At 53.2% G+C, this 21,375-nt stretch overlaps 1 protein-coding gene across 1 annotated transcript in view; it reads left to right on the forward strand.

Moving 5' to 3' along the window:
* Positions 1 to 6: 6 nt before the first annotated feature.
* Positions 7 to 21,375, forward strand: part of LOC132832495 (phostensin-like) — a 30,297-nt gene continuing 8,928 nt past the window's right edge. The window contains exons 1-2 of the mRNA XM_060850549.1: positions 7 to 3,095; positions 18,101 to 18,359. Of these exons, the coding sequence (XP_060706532.1) occupies positions 1,173 to 3,095; positions 18,101 to 18,359 (2,182 nt within the window). The 5' untranslated portion in view covers positions 7 to 1,172. The remainder of the gene's footprint in view (positions 3,096 to 18,100; positions 18,360 to 21,375) is intronic.

A 21,375-nucleotide genomic window follows, 5' to 3' on the forward strand; every position in this document is an offset into this window, starting at 1 on the left:
GGGGGGGGGGGATCGGGACAGCTTTGCCCCCACTCCAGCGGGCGGCCGCAGTCACCCTCCGGCAGCCGCTGCCTTTTGTCCGGGAGGCGGGCGGCACCCTTGTCCCGGGACAGCGGAGCCTCTGACCCGGGAGAGACGACCATCGCCTTGACTCAGCCCCAGCCCCAGCCTGGAATCCAGCCTCATGGCAGCGCGGAGTCAGGGATTTATCCCGGGACTGAGGTAGGGACAGACCCGGGAGGCTGTTTCCCCCCCCCCACTCAGCGGCAGAGATTTGTAACCCGGGTGGAAGGGTGACTGGGAGAGAGAGATTTATCCCGGGACAGACAGGAGGATTTCCCCACCCACCCAGAGAGAGATTTATCCCAGGACAGACTGTGGAGACTCCCTGTCAGAGAGGGGGGGGAGAGAGATTTATCCCGGGACAGACAGGAGGGTTTCCCCACCCACCCAGAGAGATTTATCCCGGGAGAGGAAGATTTATTCCAGGGCAGAGAGAGTTATCCCAGGATAGACAGGAGGATTTCCCCACCCAGAGAGATTTATCCCAGGACAGACAGGAGGATTCCCCCCCTACCCAGAGAGATTTATCCCAAGAGAGGAAGACTTATTCCAGGGCACAGAGATTTATCCCAGGACAGACTGTGGAGACTCCCTGTCAAAGAGGGGGGAGACAGATTTATCCCAGGACAGACAGGAGGATTTCCCCCCACCCACCCAGAGAGATTTATCCCAGGACAGATGGGAACCTGAGCGATTTCACGAAGTGCGTGCGTGTTCTCTGTGAATACCTGACGGTGGGAATCAGTGGGTGAGTCCAGGGAGATGAGTGTCTGAGAGTGAGTGAGGTTCAGAGAGTGAGTGTGTGAGAGTGAGAGTCGATTTGTCAGGGTCCAAGTGTGGGGTATTGAGTGTGAGGGTTCGAGTGTCCATAATGTGTCAGGGTGAAAGATTCGGCGTTTAGCCAAAGACCCGGGTCTGGTTCTGTCCTGCATGGTGATGCCTGTAAGTCACCACCTTTGAGGCCCCATTGATTTCCCCGTGAGACAGGTTGACCTGGGGGTGAAGCTGGTAGGTGCAGCAGGGGTTTAGGTGCCAGGGCTGGGCGGTGGAGAGTTTGTCCCCTTGACGATCCACCGGGGGGGGTGGGTGGAGGGTACTGAAAGTCCGCTATGACGTCCCCGCCTCAGTGGAAGGTTCAGCTGCTGGAGAGGAAGCGGAGGGATGAGGAAGAGGGGAGGCGCAGGGAGAAGGAAGAGCAGGAGAGACTGGCCAGAATTCCGGCCTGGAAGAGGGAGATCATCGAGAGGAGACGGGCCAGGCTGTGGCCTGGGTCCTCGCCGTCGGAAATCCCAGCCGAGGGACAGGCTGGGCCTAGCCCGACAGGCTGCACGGCCAAGATCGGGACAGACGGGACGGAGCCTGAGGCCTGCGTCACCGTAGCGACGGACAGCGTGGTGGTGTGGGAGAACATTGGGCCCCTGCGTCAGAACCACTTCATCCAGCGGGAGAAGCAGAGGAAGAGCGGTTTGGAGCTGGAGCAGGCCCCTCTGGGAGTCCCAGGGACTGAGCTGTCCAGCCAGGCCCCCGGGGTGACTGTTATACTGGGGGACGACATGACCATCATCGAGTCCAGGCCCGGGCTCCCGGGCACCAAGGGGAAGCCGCCGAGTGTGAACGGTGACGCGTGTCAGCCTGACCTCCGGTCCCCTTTGAGCAGGAGCGCCGAGGATCTGAACTGCTTTGGGAGGTGCCAGGCGGAGGTGGGAGCGGAGGGTCCAGGCCGGGGGAGGGTTACCCGGCTGCTGAGCAGATTCGGCCAGCGGGGGCGCCCTAGGGTGGCGGAGGGCGGGAGCGGGGAAGGGGTGGAGGCCCCGGCGAGGCCCTCCCGCTCCCGCAGCACGGAGAACATCCTGGAACGCCGGGGCCGCTCCGGGGCCGCCTCTTCCTCCGTCCCACCAGGGTGCGCTCACGCCCCGGGTCGGGGGCGCAGGCCTCAGTCCCGCTCGCCCCCGTCCCCTCCGCGCACGGTTTCTGCTTTCCGCAGCCGCTTCGAGGCTCGGTCGGCAACAGAGACCCCGGGCCGGGCCTACCCTATCAGCGCAGAGGCCCAAGTCACTAGGCTGCGGTCCCGGGGGCTAGTTGAGGAGGGTGGAGGAGGAAGGGGAGAAGGGGGGCAACCTGGGCCTGTTTCTGGGGACAGCAGGAGGCTGGATCCAAACGCAGGCTCCGGCCCAGCGGGGGACATCAAGGCCGAACCCGGGGAGGCCCAGGCTCTGGCCGATGGGGAGGCCGTGCCCTCCGAGCAGCCGCAGCAGCCTCAGTTGGAGGCCTCCGCTCCACTCCTCCTCTCCTCCCCCACCTCCCCTGAAAACGTCAGCGCTCTCAGCTCTCCCAGGCCGCAGCAGCCTGTCAGTGCGGCTTCCTCTTCCTGTGCAGAGCAGGCCCCTGCTGCTGCTGCTGCTTCCTGCCTTCCTGCCATCACTTCTGCCGCGGCGACAGACCGGAGATACACCGGGGAGGCTGGCCCCTCAGGCGGGCAGCCTGTGCCAGGCCCTGAGAAGCCCGCCGTCCCCGATCCCGGGCCGGAGCCAGACGTCACTCAGGGGGAGCCCAGCATCGACATGAGCGGGCCCCAGCCTCCCACTGCCGGCCCCCGGGAAGTGAGGCTTCCGGCCTTCACCGTCCTAGCCAGCCGCGGAAGGGGAGGGGGAGGGGGCGCCCGGGATACGGAGGGCACTACCGATGGAGGGCTGGGCCTGAAGGGTACCTGGTCACCCACGCCCTCCAGGCATGCCGCTGGGGCGGTAACGGAGGATGGCGAGGGGAGGCTGCGACCCACCTTCTCCCCTGCCCCCCAGCGCAAGTCGGGCAGGACCATCACCATCAATCCCCGCAAGATGGCGACCAGCAAGACCCCACCCTCTGGCAACGCCACGATGACAGAGAATGGCACCTCGGGGACACCGCCCGCAGTCTCGCCAGCTACTCCGGCAAAGAAACGGTATCCGACGGCAGAGGAAATCCAGGTGATCGGTGGCTACCTGACCCTGCAGAGGTCGTGCCTGGTCAAGTCTGGCATCAGTCGGGGGAAGGTAAGAGGCATGCTCAGCGAATCGGGCAATGGGGCACACCTGGAAGGTGGGCACTGGAGGTGGGTGAGGTGGGGTTAGTGTGAGGGGGACGATCATCAAGAGTTTAAGCTGTAAAGACCCCAAAAGGTCAATCTGCCAGTGCAGAGAGAACCATTCCCATCATCACCATTCCATTAGTTGCAAAACTGTCTTTCTCTTCCTTTCTCCTTCCTCTGTTTGTCCTGTGTTGGTGTGTGCATGCAAGTGAGTGTGTTTGTGGGACAGTGAATTTGCTTGTGTACCTGGTCTATATGTGTGTGAGTAAGAGTGAATGTATTTATGTCCTTGTGTGTGTATAAGAGTGAATATGTGTGTGTGAAAGAATCGATATAATTGTGTTCCGTGTGAGTGAATGTGTGTGTGATTGTGAATATGTGTATTTATGTGAATGTGTAAGAGTGAATTTGTGTCTGTGTGTGTGTGTGAATGTGTAGAGTGAATACATGTGTGTGCATTTGTATCTCTGTGCACTACTCTCTCGTATCTTGCTATCCTTCCCTTCTTCTTTTCCCCCTCTTCCCCTCTCCTTCTGCCTATCTCTAACTCAATTCACTTCTTACCCTCCCTTTGTGGGGATTATCTTTGGACTGTCGTGACTGTGGTCAGTAAGTGTACTTCAAAAGGGATTATGATGATTGGCTATGATTCGCTTCTGGAATCTCTGAGGATGTGAAAGTTGCTACGTCGATGCAAGTTTATGCGGTTTCCCTTGAGCTCTGTCTGATGCCTTCCAACATTTCCTCTCTGCTGCTTTTCTCTTCTTTCTCTTCCCCCCACCTTCTTGGCCACGCTGTCTCTCAGCGAATGAAATGAATGTGGTTCGACCATTCTTAGCCCTCATTCCCCTGTGAACAGCTGGCTAGTCTCTACCGCTGGGCTGGGTTCATGTGTCTGTTGTAATCAGATAGTTATGCACTGCTGAATTCTTTGGCATACTTCCATTTGTTGTAGATCCATACACTTCACTTAAAGATTCACAGTGGGACACTGCTTTTTGTTGTGTGTTTGCAACTCATCAGTGCAGTAAACCCAAAATAACACTCTCCGCTGTGAGGAGGGGGGGAGGAAATAGAAAGAACTAGCTACTTTCGTGGCATGTTTCTTGCAATCTGACCACAATTCCTGTGTGCACGGCGCATTATTGTTTATGACGTTGTCTACAGACTTGACTAGGAAGTGCAATGATCTGTGTTTGCACTCCAGTCTGCAAATGACTAATGTTGGCCGACCCATATCGTACAGACCCGACAATGAATTGTTCTCGCCGCAGTCAACAGTAATCTGTGCTTGTAGATTTTCGTTAGTGAGAGATGTGAAGGGAAACAGAAACACAGGACCTCGGGGGAAGGTTGGCGGTTGGGTCAGACAGTCGCCAGAGAGAGATGTACAGCACAGAAAGAAACCCTTCGATCCATGCTGACCAAATATCCTAAATAAATCTGATCCCGTTTAGAATCATGGAGACGTGCAGCACAAAAACAGACCCTTCGGTTCAACTCATCCTTATCGGCTGGATATCCTAAACTCATCTAGTCCCACTTGCCAGCAATTGGCCCATATCTCTCTCAAACCCTTCCTATTCATGTCCCCATTCAGATACCTTTCAAGTGCTCTCCATCCTCCACCATTTCCCCTGCTAGCTTGGACTGTCGTGACTGTGGTCAGTAAGTGTACTTCGCACCACCCTCTGTGTGAAAATAGTGCCCCCGAAGCCCTTTCAAATCTCACCTTAAACCTACACCCTCCAGTTTTCAACTGTCCTTACCCCAGGAAAAAGACCTTGACTATTCACCCTATTCATGCCCCTCGTGATTTTATAAACCTCTCCAAAGTCACTCTTCAGTTTCCAACACTCCAGGAAAAAACAGCCCCAACCTGTCCGGCCTCACCCTGTAGCTCAAACCTTCCAAACCTGGCCACATCCTTGAAATCACTTTACCAGAGGGAAGTAGTTAGAGCTGAAAATGTGTTCCTGGAAAAGCGCAGCAGGTTAGGCAGCATCCAAGGAACAGGAAATTCGACGTTTCGGGCATAAGCCCTTCATCAGGAATGAGGAGAGTGTGCCAGGCAGGCTAAGATAAAAGGTAGGGAGGAGGGACTTGGCGGAGGGGCGATGGAGATGTGATAGGTGGAAGGAGGTCAAGGTGAGGGTGATAGGCCGGAGTGGGGTGGGGCGGAGAGGTCAGGAAGAAAATTGCAGGTTAGGAGGGCGGTGCTGAGTTCAGTAGTTAGAGGACAAGGTTTAATTCCCATGTGGCATTGGCTGTCGCTGGCTTGGACAGCATTTAGTGCCCATTCCCAAATGTCCCTGGACAGGGTAGTGGTGAGCACTTCTTGATCTGCTGCAGTCTTTGTGAGATGCAGGGAGACCCGCAGCGCTGTTAGGGAGGGGATTCTGAGTTTGTCACCCAGTGACAAGTGAATGTTCAGTGGATATGGTGGTCTATGTCCAGTAGTGTTGATGAAGTGGGGAGGCTGCAGAAGGACTTGGACTGGGTGGGAGATTGGGCACAAAAAGTGGCAGATTGGGGAAAGGGCGAGGTTTTGCTGTTTGGTAGGAAGCATAGGGGTGGCACATTGGCTGGCACTGCTGCCTCACAGCACCAAGGACCTGGGTTTGATTCCAGCCTTGTGGCGACTGTCTGTGTGGAGTTTGCACATTCTCCCTGTGTCTGCGTGGGTTTCCTTCGGATGCTCTGGTTTCCTCCCACAGCCCAAAGATGTGCAGGTCAGGTAGATTGGCCCATGCTGAATTGCCCCACAGAGTCCAGGGATGTGCAGGCTGGGTGGGTTAGCCATGGGCAGTCCAGAGATGGGTTGGGTCTGGGTGGGATGCTCTTCAGAGGGTTGTGGACTCACTAGGCTGAATGGCTTTTTTCCATACTGTTAAGGATTCATTTTTTTTTAATAAAAAAGAGAGGCTTGGGCTATTTTCTAAACAGGAAAAGTTTTGGAAATCTGAAACACAATGGAATTTGGGAGTCCTAGCTCAGGACTCTTGTAGGAATAACTTGGCAGGTTCAACAAGAGGTTAGGATGGCAAAGGCAATATTGGCATTTGTTTCAAGAGGGTCCCAATACAAAAGCAGAGGTGTACTGCTGAGACAGTATAAGGTGCTGGTCAGACCACATTTGGAGTATTGTGAGTGGTTTTGGACCCCCTATTCTAAAGAAGAATGTACTGACATTGGAGGGGGTCCAAGGAGGTTTACAAGAATGTTTCCAGGCATGAAGGCCTTGTCATTTGAGGAATGTTACCGTACTCAATGGAATTTAAAAGGATGTCGGGGGATACTGAAAGGCCTGGATAGAGTCCTTGTGGATAGTAAGACAGGGGGACCAGTAAGAGACTAGGGTTGAAAGGCACAGGCTCAGACTGAAGTGTTAAACCTTCGAACAGAGATGAGGAGGAACTTCTTCAGCTAGTGGGTGGTGAATCTGTGGAACTCAATATGGCAGAAGGCTATAGAGGCCAAGTCTTGAATGTCTTTAAGACAGAGAGGTAGGTTCTTCCTTACTGAGCCGAAAATGTGTTGCTGGAAAAGCGCAGCAGGTCAGGCAGCATCCAAGGAACAGGAGATTCGACGTTTCGGGCATAAGCCCTTCCTTCATTAGTCAGGAGATAAAGGGTTACAGGGAAGGAAAATGGGGTTGAGAAAATGTATCAGTGGACTTGAGGGACTGAATGGGCTAATTCTGCTCCTGTGTTTTATGGTTTTAGGATGGCATGTGGCTTGATAGAGACTTTGTGGTGCTCCAGAGAGCAGGGAACCAGCTGCTGAATGAGCCGTGACAGATTTGGTGGGGATGAAGGGAAGAGAAGGAACCATGGGAAGAGAAGTGCTGGCAGATTGGGGGCGGCATGGTGGCTCCGTGGTTAGCATTGCTGCCTGACACTGCCAGGGACCCAGGTTCGAGTCCACCCTCTGGAGGGTCAGTGTGGAGCTTGTACATTCCCCTCGTGTCTGTGTGTGGGAGGGTTTCCTCCTGCAGTCCAACGATGCCCAGGCTCGGGTGGATTGGCCATGGATGTGCAGGCAAGGTGGGGAAATGCAGGGTTACAGAGATGGTGGGATTCTCTTCAGAGGGTCGGTGTGGACTCGATGGGCTAAATGGCCTGCTTCCGCACTGTTGGGTTTCTTATGATTCGATGACTGTGGAAAATTGGAGCAATGGACAGCGGGGGAGAGACCAGAACCAAATGCTGAGGCACGCATGAGGACTTTGTACCAAGTGCTGCAAGATTGGGGATGGTTGCATCTTGGAATTAAAAGTGATGCGGCAGTTGGGTCCTGGGAGTGACACGAGCAGGGGTATAGAGTCTTCTCAGCAACGTTAGGTCAGGTCACAATGAACACACAGAGGACCAAGTCAGGTTGTTAAAATCTTGGGCCTGATACCGACCTCATGGAAGTGAATCAAGTCAGGCAGCGAGAACGCGTTTCCACCAGCAGCAGGAGTGGGGAGAGAATTAAAGACAAGGGGTTGGGAATAGTTCCTCAGCAAAGTCTGGTGGTGCAATGTTAAAAATCGCCCGACTCTAGGTTGTAGTCCAACAGGTTTAATTGGAAGCACACCGGCTTTCGGAGCGCCACTCCTTCATCGGGTGATTTTTAACTTTGTACACCCCAGTCCAACCCCGGCATCTCCAAATCAAAATCAAGTTGGTATTTTTCACACCCATGGCAGTGTGGAAATATGAAACTCTCTCTTCCCTCCCTCCACAGCCCCCCCCCCCCAAAGAAAATCTGCGGTTGCTGAACATCAATTGGCGTGGATCAATAAATTTTGATTTGAGCAAACAAATTAGAAGATTAGCTGAGGTAAACAGCATTATCATTTATGTTCCAGTAGGTAAACAGAGTTATCAGTTATTTATCAGTGGAATAGAGCAGCAGAATAGAGAGGCTGAATTTCTCTCTCTCTCTCTCTCTCTGTGGAGTGCTTGTGACTACCTATTGACCCCTTCACCCTCCCTTCCACACGATCACCGAGTGATTGGGATTCCTCAGGCAGTTTACACAGCAGTGTTTGTGCTAAAACAAGTGTCATCTTGCCCTCTCGCTAAAGGAAATGAAACAGAGTGAGAGTGGGAGAGCATTTGCATTTCTGTAGCGCCTCTCACAGCACCAGCCCACGCCCGTCCCAGAAAGCGGTGCCAAAACTGAACCCGTTTCAAAAGGGTTCCTGAACGTCAGCCGGGACAAGACCCCGGCCTTCCTTGAAACGGCATTGTTTCTTTCATCGTTTTACTGCTGCCTCACGGCGCCAGGGACCCGGGTTCGATTCCAACCTCGGGCGACTGCCTGTGTTGAGTTTGCACATTCTCCCCGTGTCTGTGTGGGTTTCCTCCGGGTGCTCTGGTTTCCTCCCACAGTCCAAAGATGTAGCACAGTACTGCGCTGTATTTTTCTATGTTCTATGTGCGGGTCAGGGTGAATTGGTCAGGTTAAGTTGACTCTAGTGTCCAGGGATATGCAGGCTACATGCATTAGTCAGGGGGGAATGTGGAGTAATAGGGTAGGAGAATGGGTCTGGATAGGTTATTCTTCGGAGGGTTGGATTGGACTTGTTGGGCCGAAGGGCCTGTTTCCACACTGTAGGGATTCTATAAAACATTTGTTAAAGAGGCAGGAAGTAATAGTTCAAATATGGCAGAACCACGCAGTCCAAAGCACTTCATCGCGTACAACACAGTCAGTGAAGTGGCTTGGTTTGTAAAACAGCCCCTGAGTGGAGAATTAATTGAGACAGTGATTCTGTTCCCAATGCCTTAAGTTTACTGTATCCCTCAACTTAGAGAGCGTGTCAAGCCTACAACATTGCAGCTAGGAACTCGATCTCACAGGTAGACAAACTTCCTCCCCACCCCCCACCCACCCACCTCCCAACCAAGGCTTCCAACCCACAACCTGTCGTGAGTGTTGATGTGAGTGGTTAGTTGTAGCTCAGTGCAGTAACAAACTCCCCCTCCCTTGACGAGCAAAGTGTCCCTTGCGTGCTCCACCTCCTGCGATCACTCTTCCTCCCCCCCCCCCCCCCCCGCCCCAGTGACAACCCCCGGCCTCAGCCCAACTCCCTCCTTCTGGATTGCCATCCCAATTCGGAAGGAAGACAGTGCTCCAAGTGACTCACTGCACTCGCCCCGGGTCCCCAGACAGGAAAGCAGGAAGTGACTGGAGGAAGGGGATTTCCTTTGAAAGTTTGTGAGTTGACCGGGCCAGCTGTGGTTGTTTTCCGAGTAAAGGGGACATTGAAGAGTGATTGGGGGTTGCTGGTGCAGACCGGAACAGACTCGTGCAGCACAGAATCAGGCCTTTTTCTTATCATGTCTACGCTCAACATCTTGCCATACAGAGGAGAAAGTGCTGGCTGTCTTGAAACGGGTAAAGGTGGATAAATCCCCAGGACCTGATCAGGTGTTCCCCAGAACTCTGTGGGAAGCTAGAGAAGTGAATGCTGGGCCTCTTACTGAGATGTTTGTATCATCTATAGTCAGAGGTGAGGTGCCGGAAGACTAGAGGTTGGCAAACGTGGTGCCACTGTTTAAGAAGGGCGGTAAAGACAAGCCAGGGAACTATAGACCGGTGATCCTGACCTTGGTGGTGGGCAAGTTGTTGGAAGGAATCCTGAGGGACAGAATGTACATATATTTGGAAAGGCAAGGACTGATTCGGGATAGACAACATGGCTTTGTGCATGGGAAATCATGTCTCACAAACTTGATTGAGTTTTTTGAAGAAGTAACAAAGAAGATTGATGAGGGCAGAGCAGTAGATGTGATCTACATGGACTTCAGTAAGGCGTTCAACAAGGTTCCCCATAGGAGACTGATTAACAATGTTAGATCTCATGGAATACAGGGAGAACTAGCCATTTGGATACAGAACTGGCTCAAAGGTAGAAGACAGAGGGTGGTGGTGGAGGGTTGTTTTTCAGACTGGAGGCCTGTGGCCAGTGGAGTACCACAAGGATCGGTGCTGGGTCCTCTACTTTTTGTCATCCACATAAATGATTTGGATGTGAGCAGAAGAGGTACAGTTAGTAAGTTTGCAGATGACACCAAAATTGGAGGTGTATTGGACATCGAAGAGGGTTACCTCAGATTACAACAGGATCTTGACCAGGTGGGTCAATGGGCTGAGAAATGGCAGATGGAGTTTAATTCAGATAAATGCGAGGTGCTGCATTTTGGGAAAGCAAATCTTAGCAGGACTTATACATTTAATGGTAAGGTCCTAGGGAGTGTTGCTGAACAAAGAGACCTTGGAGTGCAGGTTCATAGCTCCTTGAAAGTGGAGTCGCAGGTAGATAGGATAGTGAAGAAGGCGTTTGGAATGCTTTCCTTTATTGGTCAGAGTATTGAGTACAGGAGTTGGGAGGTCATGTTGTGGCTGTACAGGACATTGGTTAGGCCACTGTTGGAATATTGCATGCAATTCTGGTCTCCTTCCCATCGGAAAGACCTTGTGAAACTTGAAAGGGTTCAAAAACGATTTACAAGGATGTTGCCAGGGTTGGAGGATCTGAGCTATAGGGAGAGGCTGAGCAGGCTGGGGCTGTTTTCCCTGGAGCGTCGGAGGCTGAGGGGTGACCTTAGAGACATTTACAAAATTATGCGGGGCATGGATAGGGTAAATAGACAAAGTCTTTTCCTTGGGATGGGGGAGTCCAGAATTAGAGGGCATATGTTTAGGGTGAGAGGGGAAAGATATAAAAGAGACCTAAGGGGCAACTTTTTCATGCAGAGAGTGGTACATGTATGGAATGAACTGCCAGAGGATGTGGTGGAGGCTGGTACAATTACAACATTTGACAGGCATTTGGATGGGTATATGAATAGGAAGGGTTTGGAGGGATATGGGCCGGGTGCTGGCAGGTAGGACTAGATTGGGTTGGGATATCTGGGCGGCATGGACAGGTTGGACCGAAGGGTCTGTTTCCATGCTTTACATCTCTGTGATTCTAACCAAACTGCCCTCCTCTCATTTACCTGTACTTGATCCATAGCCGATTAAGCCTTGGAACTTGCTGAGACCTTTAACTGTAAGAGTTGCGATGTCATGTTGTACTGAGTGGTGGTGAGGCCTCTCCTGGATTACTGTGTACAGCTTAGGCTGCCCTGTTACGAGAAGGGTATTATTAAGTTGAAAGAGTTCAAAAGAGGGTTTGGAGAGACTGGTTATACTGGGACTTTTGGAGTGTAAGAGGGTGAAGGGTTGGTGTGGTTCTGTTCGCCGAGCTGGGAGTTTTTCTTGCAAACGTTTCGTCCCCTTTCTAGGTGACATCTTCAGCGCTTGGGAGCCTCCTGTGAAGCGCTTCTGTGCTGATTCCTCCGGCATTTATAGTGGCTTGAATCTGCCGCTTAGAAAGGGGACGAAACGTTTGCAAGAAAAACTCCCAGCTCGGCGAACAGAACCACACCAACGAGCACCCGAGCTACAAATCTTCTCACAAACTTTGATGGTGAAGGGTGGCCTTATAAAATCACGAGGGGTTTTGATAGGGTAAATGTCAGATGTCCCCCAGGGTGGGGATCTTCAAGACTAGGGGTTATATTTTTAAGGTGGGAGGAGAGAGATTTAGAAAAGACATAAGGGTCAGTTTTTTTTTGAATGCAGAGAGTGGAATGAATGTCCAGAAAAAGTGGTGGACATTGGATTGGAAAGGTTTGGAGAGCAGGGAGGTGGGACTAATTTAGTTTGGGATTATGGTGGGCATGGACTGGTTGGGCCGAAGGGCCTGTTTCCATACTGTAGGACTCCATGCATTGGCACTTCAAGTACAGAGTAGGTTCACAGCCCCACCCCACCACCACCACCACCAACGGAAAGGGAAACGCCTAAGTACTTGATGTGAAGGAGAAAGGTGCAGAGCTGTTGGGAAAGGGCAGTGGAACGTCAACGGTAACAAAAAAAACCCCCAGAACGTCAGCATTTGTGGAGAGAGAGAAGAAACAGAGAGTTCAAGCTTTTGTGTCTTCTTCGGGGAAGGGAGTGGGATTTTCGGATTGCTTTTCCTAAGGGGAGGGAGCGTTGGCGTGGGCTGAGTGGCCACCTCCTTGTGATTCGGAGTAAATTGGAGCGAGCAGGAACAGGGCACTGTGAGGCACAGGGCAGGGTGAAGCTGAGGTTAGACAGCTGAGATTTGCCATTTCAGGAGCTGGAAATTAGGAAGGCCGTTTATTTTTCCTCCTGCTGGGGGGGGGGGGTCTTGCAACGCAATCCGTTCTGTTGGCGTTCCCCCCCTGTTGGACTTAAGGGGGCATCTCCTTTGTGCTGACTGTTCCAAACCGCCCCCCACCACCCACGCCGGGGATGACGGGATGCTGACGAGGCAATCCTCACCCACTTCAGTGCAGGCTTGGCTTCCAATCTCCTCGCAAGGGCCTCCTCTCCCCATCTCAGAACCATTTCTATCATCACCCAACCCCACCGGCCCTACAAAGATGATCCACATTCATCCCATTCCAGCCTCTTGAGTATTTTAATTGACCCCAGCCACTGCCTTCATCGGTTGCGTCTCGCCCTGAGTCCCACCATCCCCTGCCAACTCCTTACCCTCCTTGAAAGACCCTCCGTTATGACCAAGCACTGTGGCTGTCTGACCTAGCGTAATCCTCTCCGTGCCTGGGTGTTCGAGTCTCTCTCTGATAACTTTTCACGCGGCGCGCGCCGTCGTTGTGGTGACAGTGCCCCAGATCTTGCTGCCTGGGTTGTGTGCACCCTGCTCCAAATTTGCTAACCACAATGCGATGCGTGGTGCCCTGAGGGGTGCTGGGCAACTCTGACCCTCTTCAGTGCACGACTCGGGAACTCAGCGGCTCCGTCGTTTGCAGGTCACCGTCCCGTCTGCTTTGCCCTGCTGCCACTCCAGCTCAATCCAGTCCCGCCGTTTAAAGCAAAAACATATTCCCCCTCTCTGCCCGTGTGTTTTCTGTCAATCCTGTCACCTCTGTGACTTCTGGTTAACGCGCTTCCTGTCAGTAAAGCAATTTGACTGAAACAAAAACCACTCGAGATGCTGGTTGAATCTATTTTATGCGCCTCGCCTCACTCCCACTCTCCGTGTCATTAAAACATGCAGAGGAGAGGCCCTTCAGCCCCCTTCTGTCTTTGCCGATGCTAGTCCCATTTCCCGCCCATAGCCTTGAATGTTACGACACTTCATCTGAGTACTTTTCCATGTCTGGGAGATTTCCCACTTCAGTTCCCACTCCCACCACCGTCTGGGAGACAAATGTTGTCCTTAAAGCTGTGAAACCAGGCCCTTCGCAGATGATTGTGCACAGTTCCGAAAACAGAAATTGCTGGAAAAGCTCAGCACGTGTGGAGAGAAATCAGAGACAGCGTTTCGGGTCGAGTGACCCTTCCTCAGAACTGAGCACAGTGCACAGTTCCAGTTCACCACATTACAAACGGGTATTGAGGGGATTCGGCACTTTCTGATTGAGATTTGATTTATTTTATCGTCGTGTGTACTCTACTGGAGTGAGTCCCCTGTTTCCTCCCCCTAATCCCTGAGGGAGCGTGTCCCCCATTCCATCCCCTCTCCACCCCTCATGGGAGCGGGTCCCCAATTCTCCACTCCTGTGGGAATGACTCCCCCATTCTCCACACCCCATCTCCCATGGCAGTGAGTCCCCAATTCTACCCCCCCCCCCATGGGAGTGAGTACCACATTCTAACTCCGCCATGGGAGCGAGTCCCCATTCTCCACCCCCCATCTCCCATGGGAGCGAGTCCTCCATTCTCTGCCCTCACGTTCCCATAGGAGCGAGTCACCCATTCTACCCCCACCTTGGGAGCGAGTCCCCCATTCTCCACCACCCCTATCCACCCCCATCACCCCCCCCCCCACCACAACAGCCTCCTTTTCCCTGGGTTGGGTTGGGTTGGGTGGGTTGGGGTTGACATGGTTGCTGTGCTCAGTGTGGGGGTGGTAATGGGTTGGGTGGAGACAGTTGGCATGTGCGGGAGATATGGGAGGAATGAGGGGGGGGTGCGTATGGGGCACCATGCCCGCCACCCCCAGAGGTCAGCAGTGGGTCTGGAGGGGGTGAGGGGGTAGTTTGTTGTGCCTAGGGTGCAGAGGTAACCAGGTAGAATGAAAGAACGAAGTTAAAAGTTAAACATTGTAGTAATTATAGTGTAGTGTAAAACATGCAAAATAAGGTTAGAAATTACACACTGCAGACCTCCTTAGTTTTAAATAGAAATGAAATGCAGAGGGGGTTCACTAAGTTGATTCCAGAGTTGAGGGGGTTGACTTATAAGGAGAGACTGAGTAGACTGGGATTATATTCATTGGAATTCAGAAGAATGAAGGGGGATCTTATAGAAACACAGATAATTGTGAAGGGACTTGATAAAATAAAAATACAGAGGATGTTTCCACTGGTAGGTGAGACAAGTACAAGAAGCCACGGCCTCAAGGTTAGAGGGAGCAGGTTTAGAACTAAACTGAGAAGGAACATCTTCACCCAGAAGGTTGTTAATCTGTGGAATGTCTTTCCCAGGGAAGTAGTTGATGTGTGGGTCAGGTGAATTGGCCGTGCTAAATTGTCCATGGTGTTAGGAGCATTAGTCAGGGGTAAATAGAGGGTAGGGGACTGGGTCTGGGTGGGTTAGTCTTCGGAGGGTCGTTGTGGACTTGTCGGGCCAGAGGGTCTGTTTCCATACTGTAGGGAATCTAATCTAATCTACTTCTGTAATGGCTTTTAAAGCTCAGGTAAATACTTTTTTTGAAAAATAAAGGAATTAAGGGACATAGTGAAAACACCATGAGTCCACAAAAAGATTAGCCATAATCTTTCTGAATGGCGGGGCAGGTTTGAAGGGCCAAACGCCGACTCCTGCTCCTCGTTCTCACGTCCTCATAAGACTGAAAAGTTCAAACATTACAGTCTTCCTTAAGTGCTGAGCCACAGTGGGACCACACTGTCCCTATTACAGTTTCAGGTGACCGGACTAAAGGAGGGAGATGCTTTGGAAGCAGCTCAGAGAGGGTTCGCTCGGGTAACTTGTGATGGAAGGTTGAGTAGATGGCTTCATTGCTGATTGGAGTTGAGAAGGATGGGTTGTGGGGGGGGGGAGCCGTTGATTTTATTAAGGTCAAGAGTGTGGTGCTGGAAAAGCGCAGCAGGTCAGGCAGCATCCGAGGAGCAGGGAAATCGAAGTTTTGGACAAAAGCCCTTCTATCAGGAGCCTCGGGGGCGGAGAGATAAATGGGAGGGTGGGGCTGGGGGAAGGTAGCTGAGAGTGCAGTAGGTGGATGGAGGTGGGGGTGAAGGTGATAGGTCAGAGGGGAGCAGATAGGTGGGAAGGAAGATGGACAGATTGACAGAAGGAAGACGGGTGATCTTATTAAACCAGTACAATTCTGCGGAATCTCGGCAGGGTAGAGAAGACGTTTCCGTTCAGGGGAGGAATAGAGAACTAGGGACCACAGTTTAAATATAAGGGGTCTCCCTGCCGTATCAGACTGATGTGAAGAGGAGTTACTTCCTCCAGAGATGGATTAATACTTGGAATTTTCTACCCCAGAGAGAAGCCTTGAATATATTAAGGGCAGAATTGGACAGATGTTTGATTGACAGGGAGTGGGGACGGGGTGGGGTGGGGGGTGGGGGAAGTCAGGGGACTTGCAGGAAGAGGAATTAAGCACGCAATCAGATCAGGAATGGTCTTATCAAGCGGTGAAGCGTCCTAGAAGGGCTGTAGGGTCTACTCCTGCTCCTGGTACGGACAAGGACGAGGTCAGAATCGCGAGGTCACAACTGTCGGGAAAGACCGACCTGACTGGGTCTGTTTTCCCTCAGGAAAGGGAAGACGATGTGTTCGAAGAGTGCTTTGAGGTTTCCGAAGGTGGTCCTGGGGAAAGTGATCCCACCGTCAGGGGAATCCCAAAGAAGTATGGAATGAGCTGCCACAGGAAGTGGTGGTGCAATGGCATCTGGATGGGACATATGAATAGGGAGGCTTTCAAGGGACGTGGACCAAGTGCTGGCAAATGGGACTAGATTAGGTTAGGATATCTGGTTGGCACAGAGGAGTTGGAACGACGGGTCTGTTTCCGTGCTGGACATCTCTCTGGCTCTAGGTGGTCATCAAGAGAAGACGGCCGGTCACAGATCCAGCAGGGGACTCTTCACCCCAAAGAGGGTAGCGAGTTGTGTGGAACTCGCCATTAAGTCAATGAGTATTTGAGAGGGAGCTGGCTGTATCGGTGAAGAAAGAGGGGAATGGAAGGATGTGTGAAAAGAGGGAAATAAGGCAAGTGAGAGGTGGTTCAGATGGAAAACAAGCAACAACAGACAGGATGTGGAAGGCCAATGTGATGGTTTGGTCCCCTTATTTAAGGAATCATATCGTTTCATTCCGGGCAGTTCCGAGAAGGTTGACAAGGATGATCCCTGGTATGGAGGGATTGTTTGATGAGTGAAGATTTAACAGTTGGGACTCGACTCACTGGAACTTAGAAGAATGAGGGGTGATCTCAATGAAACAGATAGGATTCTTAAGGTGGGGGGGGGGGGGTTTGTCAGGATAAATGCAGCGAGGACATTACCCCTTCTGGGAAACTCGAGGACCAGAGAGCATCATCTCAGAGAACCAATTGAAGATTGAGATGAGGAGTTTCTGATCTGAGGGTGGAATATTTGGAACTCCTTTCCTCAGAGAGCTGTGGGGGCAGATGCCTTGTGTATATTTAAGGCTGAAATAGATAGATTCTTGAAGAGCAGGATGGAATGGTTGGGGGGGAAAGGGCGGGAAAATGGAAGTGAGGAATCAGCCGCGTGCCTACTGAATGGGGGAGCGGTTTCGAGGGGCCTCATAGTTGGCTAGGGCTCAACGACCTTGTGAAATGGGGACTCTCATTAATCCATGCAGTTTTCCTGACCGTGTAACCTGTTGGACCAGATTCAGACAGGTTTTCCCTGTCTGCGATCACCTCACTGGCAGCAGAAGCTATGCTGAGTGATTAACTGAAGTCTGCCGCATTAAAAGAGTGGGGAGGGGGGAGAATGCTGCAAATTAGGCACCGGCTTCAGAAACCAGCCCTCCCCCCCCATTGAGATCCGCAGGCGTTGTATGCAACCAGTGAGCCACAGACACCAGTCGAAGTTGGAATGCTCCGGGGATCTCGCAGGGCACAGTGGCTCAGTGGTTAGCACTACTGCCTCACGGCGCCGGGGCCTGGGTTCGATTTCCAGCCGCGGGTGTCTGTCTCATGTGGAGTTTGCATGTTCTCCCTCCGTGTCTTTGTGGGCTTCCTCTGGGTGCTCCGGTTTGCTCCCACATTCCAACGATTAGATTAGATTACTTACAGTGTGGAAACAGGCCCTTTGGCCCAACAAGTCCACACCGACCCGCCAAAGCGCAACCCACCCATACCCGTATATTTACCCCTTACCTAACACTACGGGCAATTTAGCATGGGCCAATTCACCTGACCCGCACATCTTTGGACTATGGGAGGAAACCAGAGCACCCGGAGGAAACCCACGCAGACACGGGGAGAACGTGCAAACTCCACACAGTCAGTCGCCTGAGGCAGGAATTGAACCCAGGTCTCTGGCGCTGTGAGGCAGCACTGCTAACCACTGTGCCACCGTGTGCGGGTTAGGGTGGATCGGCCGTGCTAAAATAGCCCTTAGTGTCCAGGGATGTGTCGGTTGGGTGGGTTAACCTGAGTTAAATGTGGGCTAGGGGTGGGGGGGGGGGTGGGTCTGGGTCTGGGTGGGATGCTCGTTGGAGGGTCGGTGCGATCCCGATGGACCAAATGGCCTGTGGGGGCACTGTAACTGGTCAGTGGAGGGGGGTGAGATATCAAACTTGTGAGGTGCCAGGCCAACTGTTGGTAGACAGGGTTATGGTGGGCATCGTCTCTGTGTGTGAAGACCCCCCCTCTGGAAACTGAGCACCTTCCTCACCCGGGCCGTGTTTCCCTCCTCTGTGTTGCAGTTCAGCATCTCCTTTAACGACGGTGAGCTGGAGACCACCTTTGAGTACCCCTCTGAGTTGGCGCTGCTGTCTGAGCTCGGCCCGGACAGCGAGGAGACGCCGGCCGCGGTGACCTCCCGGAACCGAGAGCCCGCCAACACCACCGCCGCTGACGATGAGGACGAGGAGGAAGTGGAGGAGGGGGTCCTGGCCCGGCGTCTCGGCGTCGACAAAACGTCATCGGTGGGCGCAGCCGTCCGTAGGAAACCCCTGCTCGTAGGTACGTCACTACACACCCCCAACCCCCACCCCGCTCCCCCAATGCCTCGCTCCCCTGCTCCCACACTCCCTACTCCCCTCGCCCCGACTCCCTACCACCCTAATCCTTCCACCCCACCCCCCTAAACTCCCACTCCCCAACCACCTACTCCCCAACCCATACCCCAGCTCCCCATTCCCTGGGTTGTGAGGGGGGTGTGTGTGCGAGAGTGAGGGGTTAAGGAGCGGGTGAGGGTGTGGGGGGGCTGGGGAGTGTGTGAGGCAGTGTGTGGGGGGGCTGTGTGCAGGTGAGGTAGTGGAAGTGTGTGGGAGTGGGGAGTGTATGAAGATGAGGGGGTGGGGTGTGGGTGAGGCGGTGGGAGTGTGTGAGGGCGCGGATGGTGTGTGCGAGTGAGGTGCTGGGAGTTGTGAGGGGGTGGGGAGTGTGTGAGACTGAGCGGGTGGGGAGTGTGCGCGGGTGAGGGGCTGGGGAGTGTGTGAGGGGGCGGGAGTGTGTGAGGGGGCGGGGGTGTGCGGGTGAGGCTTTGGGAGTGTGTGAGGGGGGCGGGGGTGTGTGTGGGTGAGGCTTTGGGAGTGTGTGAGGGCGGGGGTGTGCGTGGGTGAGGCTTTCGGAGTGTGTGAGGGGGCGGGGAGTGTGGGCGGGTGAGGCGGTGGAGGTGTGTTAAGGGTCGGGGTGTGTGTGTGTGTGTGTGAGAGACTGAGGGGGTGGGGTGTGTGAGGGGGTGGGGCTGTTTGCGCCAGTGAGGCGGTGGGATGTGGGAGGGGCGTGGAGTGTGTGTGGGTGAGGGGTTGGGGAGTGTGTGAGGCTGAGGGGGTTGGTAGTGTTTGGGGGGGGTGTGTGCGTTGGTGAGGGGGTGGGGAATGTATAAGGGGGCAGGGATGTGCGCGGGTGAGGGCGTGGGGAGTGTATGAGAGGTGGGGGGTGTGCGCAGGTGAGGGGGTGGGGATTGTGAGAGGGGGCGGGGTGGGAGTGTGAGATGGTGTGGGGGTATGCGTGGGTGAGGCAGTGGGAGTGTGAGGGGGTAGGGGGTGTGTGAGGGGGTGGGGAATGTGTGAGGCTGAGGGGATGAGGTGTATGTGTGTGAGTGTATTGAGGTGGGAATGTGTGAGGGGGTGAGGAGTTTGTGGGGGTGGAGAGTGTGTAAGGGTGAAGAGGATGAGGTGTATAAGGGCGAGGGGTTGGGGTGTGTGAGGGTGAGGGGGTGAGGAGTGTGTGAGGGGACGTGGAAGGAGTGTGTGAGGGAAGGTAGGGGAGTATGTGAGGGTGAGGGGGTGAGGAGTGTATGAAGGGTGAGGGGCTGGGGAGAGTGTGAGGGCAAAGGGGTGGGTGTGTGTGAGGGGAGGGGAGGAGAGTGTGTGAGGGATGGGGAGTGTGTGAGGGGGTAAGGAGAGTGTGAGGGGATGTGGGAAGATTATGTGAGTGAAGGGAGGAGTGTATTGTGGAGAGGGTTGTGAGGGGGTGAGAGGTCTGTGAGGGGAGCAGATAAGGGGTGTGTGAGGGTGAGTGGGTGGGGGGGTGAATGGTGTGTGTGTGGGAGGGGAGTGGGTGTCTTAAAGGGTGAGGGGAGTGTGAGGGGCCAGGGAATTGATTTTGTGTGTCTGTGCAGGGTTTGGTGAGCGGGGGGGGGGGGGGGTGGGCATGCTGGGAATTCTGGCAGGATGAGTGTGGGATTGTGGGAGTGGGACGGCGTCTCTGGAGAGTGGAGATGTCAGGTGGAGTGGGGAGGATGGAGCGTTAAAATGGGAAGGGGAAGGGGGTGGGAGGGAGGGCGGTTATGGCTACATGTGGTGACCGAGAGTGGCAGTGGGGGGGATTGACAACACAGACATGGAGAGGATGTTCCCCTGTGTGGGGTAGTCTGGAACATACTGGATAAGGACTGACATTTAAATCAGAGACGTGGAGGACTTACTGCTGTTTGTGCATCTGTGGAATTCAGTGCTGCAGAGTGTGGTAGACAGTGAATAAATTTTGAGAAGATGGACAGATTTTTAGTTAATAATTGTTAAGGGTCCGTTTCCATGCTGTGTGGTGATACGTGCGGTCCCCCTGCTAGTCACATCAGCCAACATCAGAATGATCCCTTTTATTCCTACATTCTGTCTTCTGCCTATTTGGCAATCCCTGTTTCTATCCTATATGCTTTAATTTAGCAATCCAAACCTTGTATCGAAGGTTCCTGAAAATCCAAGTATACTGGAGTCCCTTTGATCAACTTTGTTAGTGACATTCTCGAAAAAGAGATCTCTCCAGGGAAAAAAAATTCATCGTTGCATGTGCACACTGACTGTGCCCAATACGGTGATTTTACCCCAAGTCTTATCCAAACCTTACTCTTTCAGGAAGGACATGTCCTTTAGGGAGAGAAAGCTTTGTTTGGTCCTGGTTTGGAGGTGCCTGTGTTGGACTGAGGTGGACAAAGTTAAAAACCACGCAACGCCAGGTTATCATCCAACAGGTTTATTTGGAAACACTCGCTTTCAGAACCTTCACACCCACCTGGTGAAGGAGCGTCGCTCCGAAAGCTAGTGCTTCCAAATAAACCTGTTGGACTGTAACCTGGTGTTGTGTCATTTTTAACTTTATCTGACCAATCATTCATGTGACTCCAGACCCTCAGCAAAGTGACTCTTTCCTGCGTTTGTATACAATTTAGTTAGCCACTCAGTTCAAGAGGCGACGAGGGATGGGTGGCAAATGATGGCCCAGTGACGCCCATATTTAAAAGTTCTCTCATCCTGACCCAACTTGATCCAGGCTGAAAATGTGTTGCTGGAAAAGCGCAGCAGGTCAGGCAGCACCCAAGGAGCAGGAGAGTCGACGTTTCGGGCGTGAGCCCTTCTTCAGGAATCCTGAAGAAGGGCTCATGCCCGAAAGGTCGATTCTCCTGCTCCTTGGAGGCTGCCTGACCTGCTGCGCTTTTCCAGCAACACATTTTCAGCTCTGATCTCCAGCATCTGCAGTCCTCACTTTCTCCAACTTGATCCAGGGCCGAGTCTAGCTGCTTTGGAGAGAG

Source organism: Hemiscyllium ocellatum, chromosome 35 (genome assembly GCF_020745735.1).
Source record: "Hemiscyllium ocellatum isolate sHemOce1 chromosome 35, sHemOce1.pat.X.cur, whole genome shotgun sequence".
In the NCBI taxonomy this organism is placed as follows: domain Eukaryota; kingdom Metazoa; phylum Chordata; class Chondrichthyes; order Orectolobiformes; family Hemiscylliidae; genus Hemiscyllium; species Hemiscyllium ocellatum.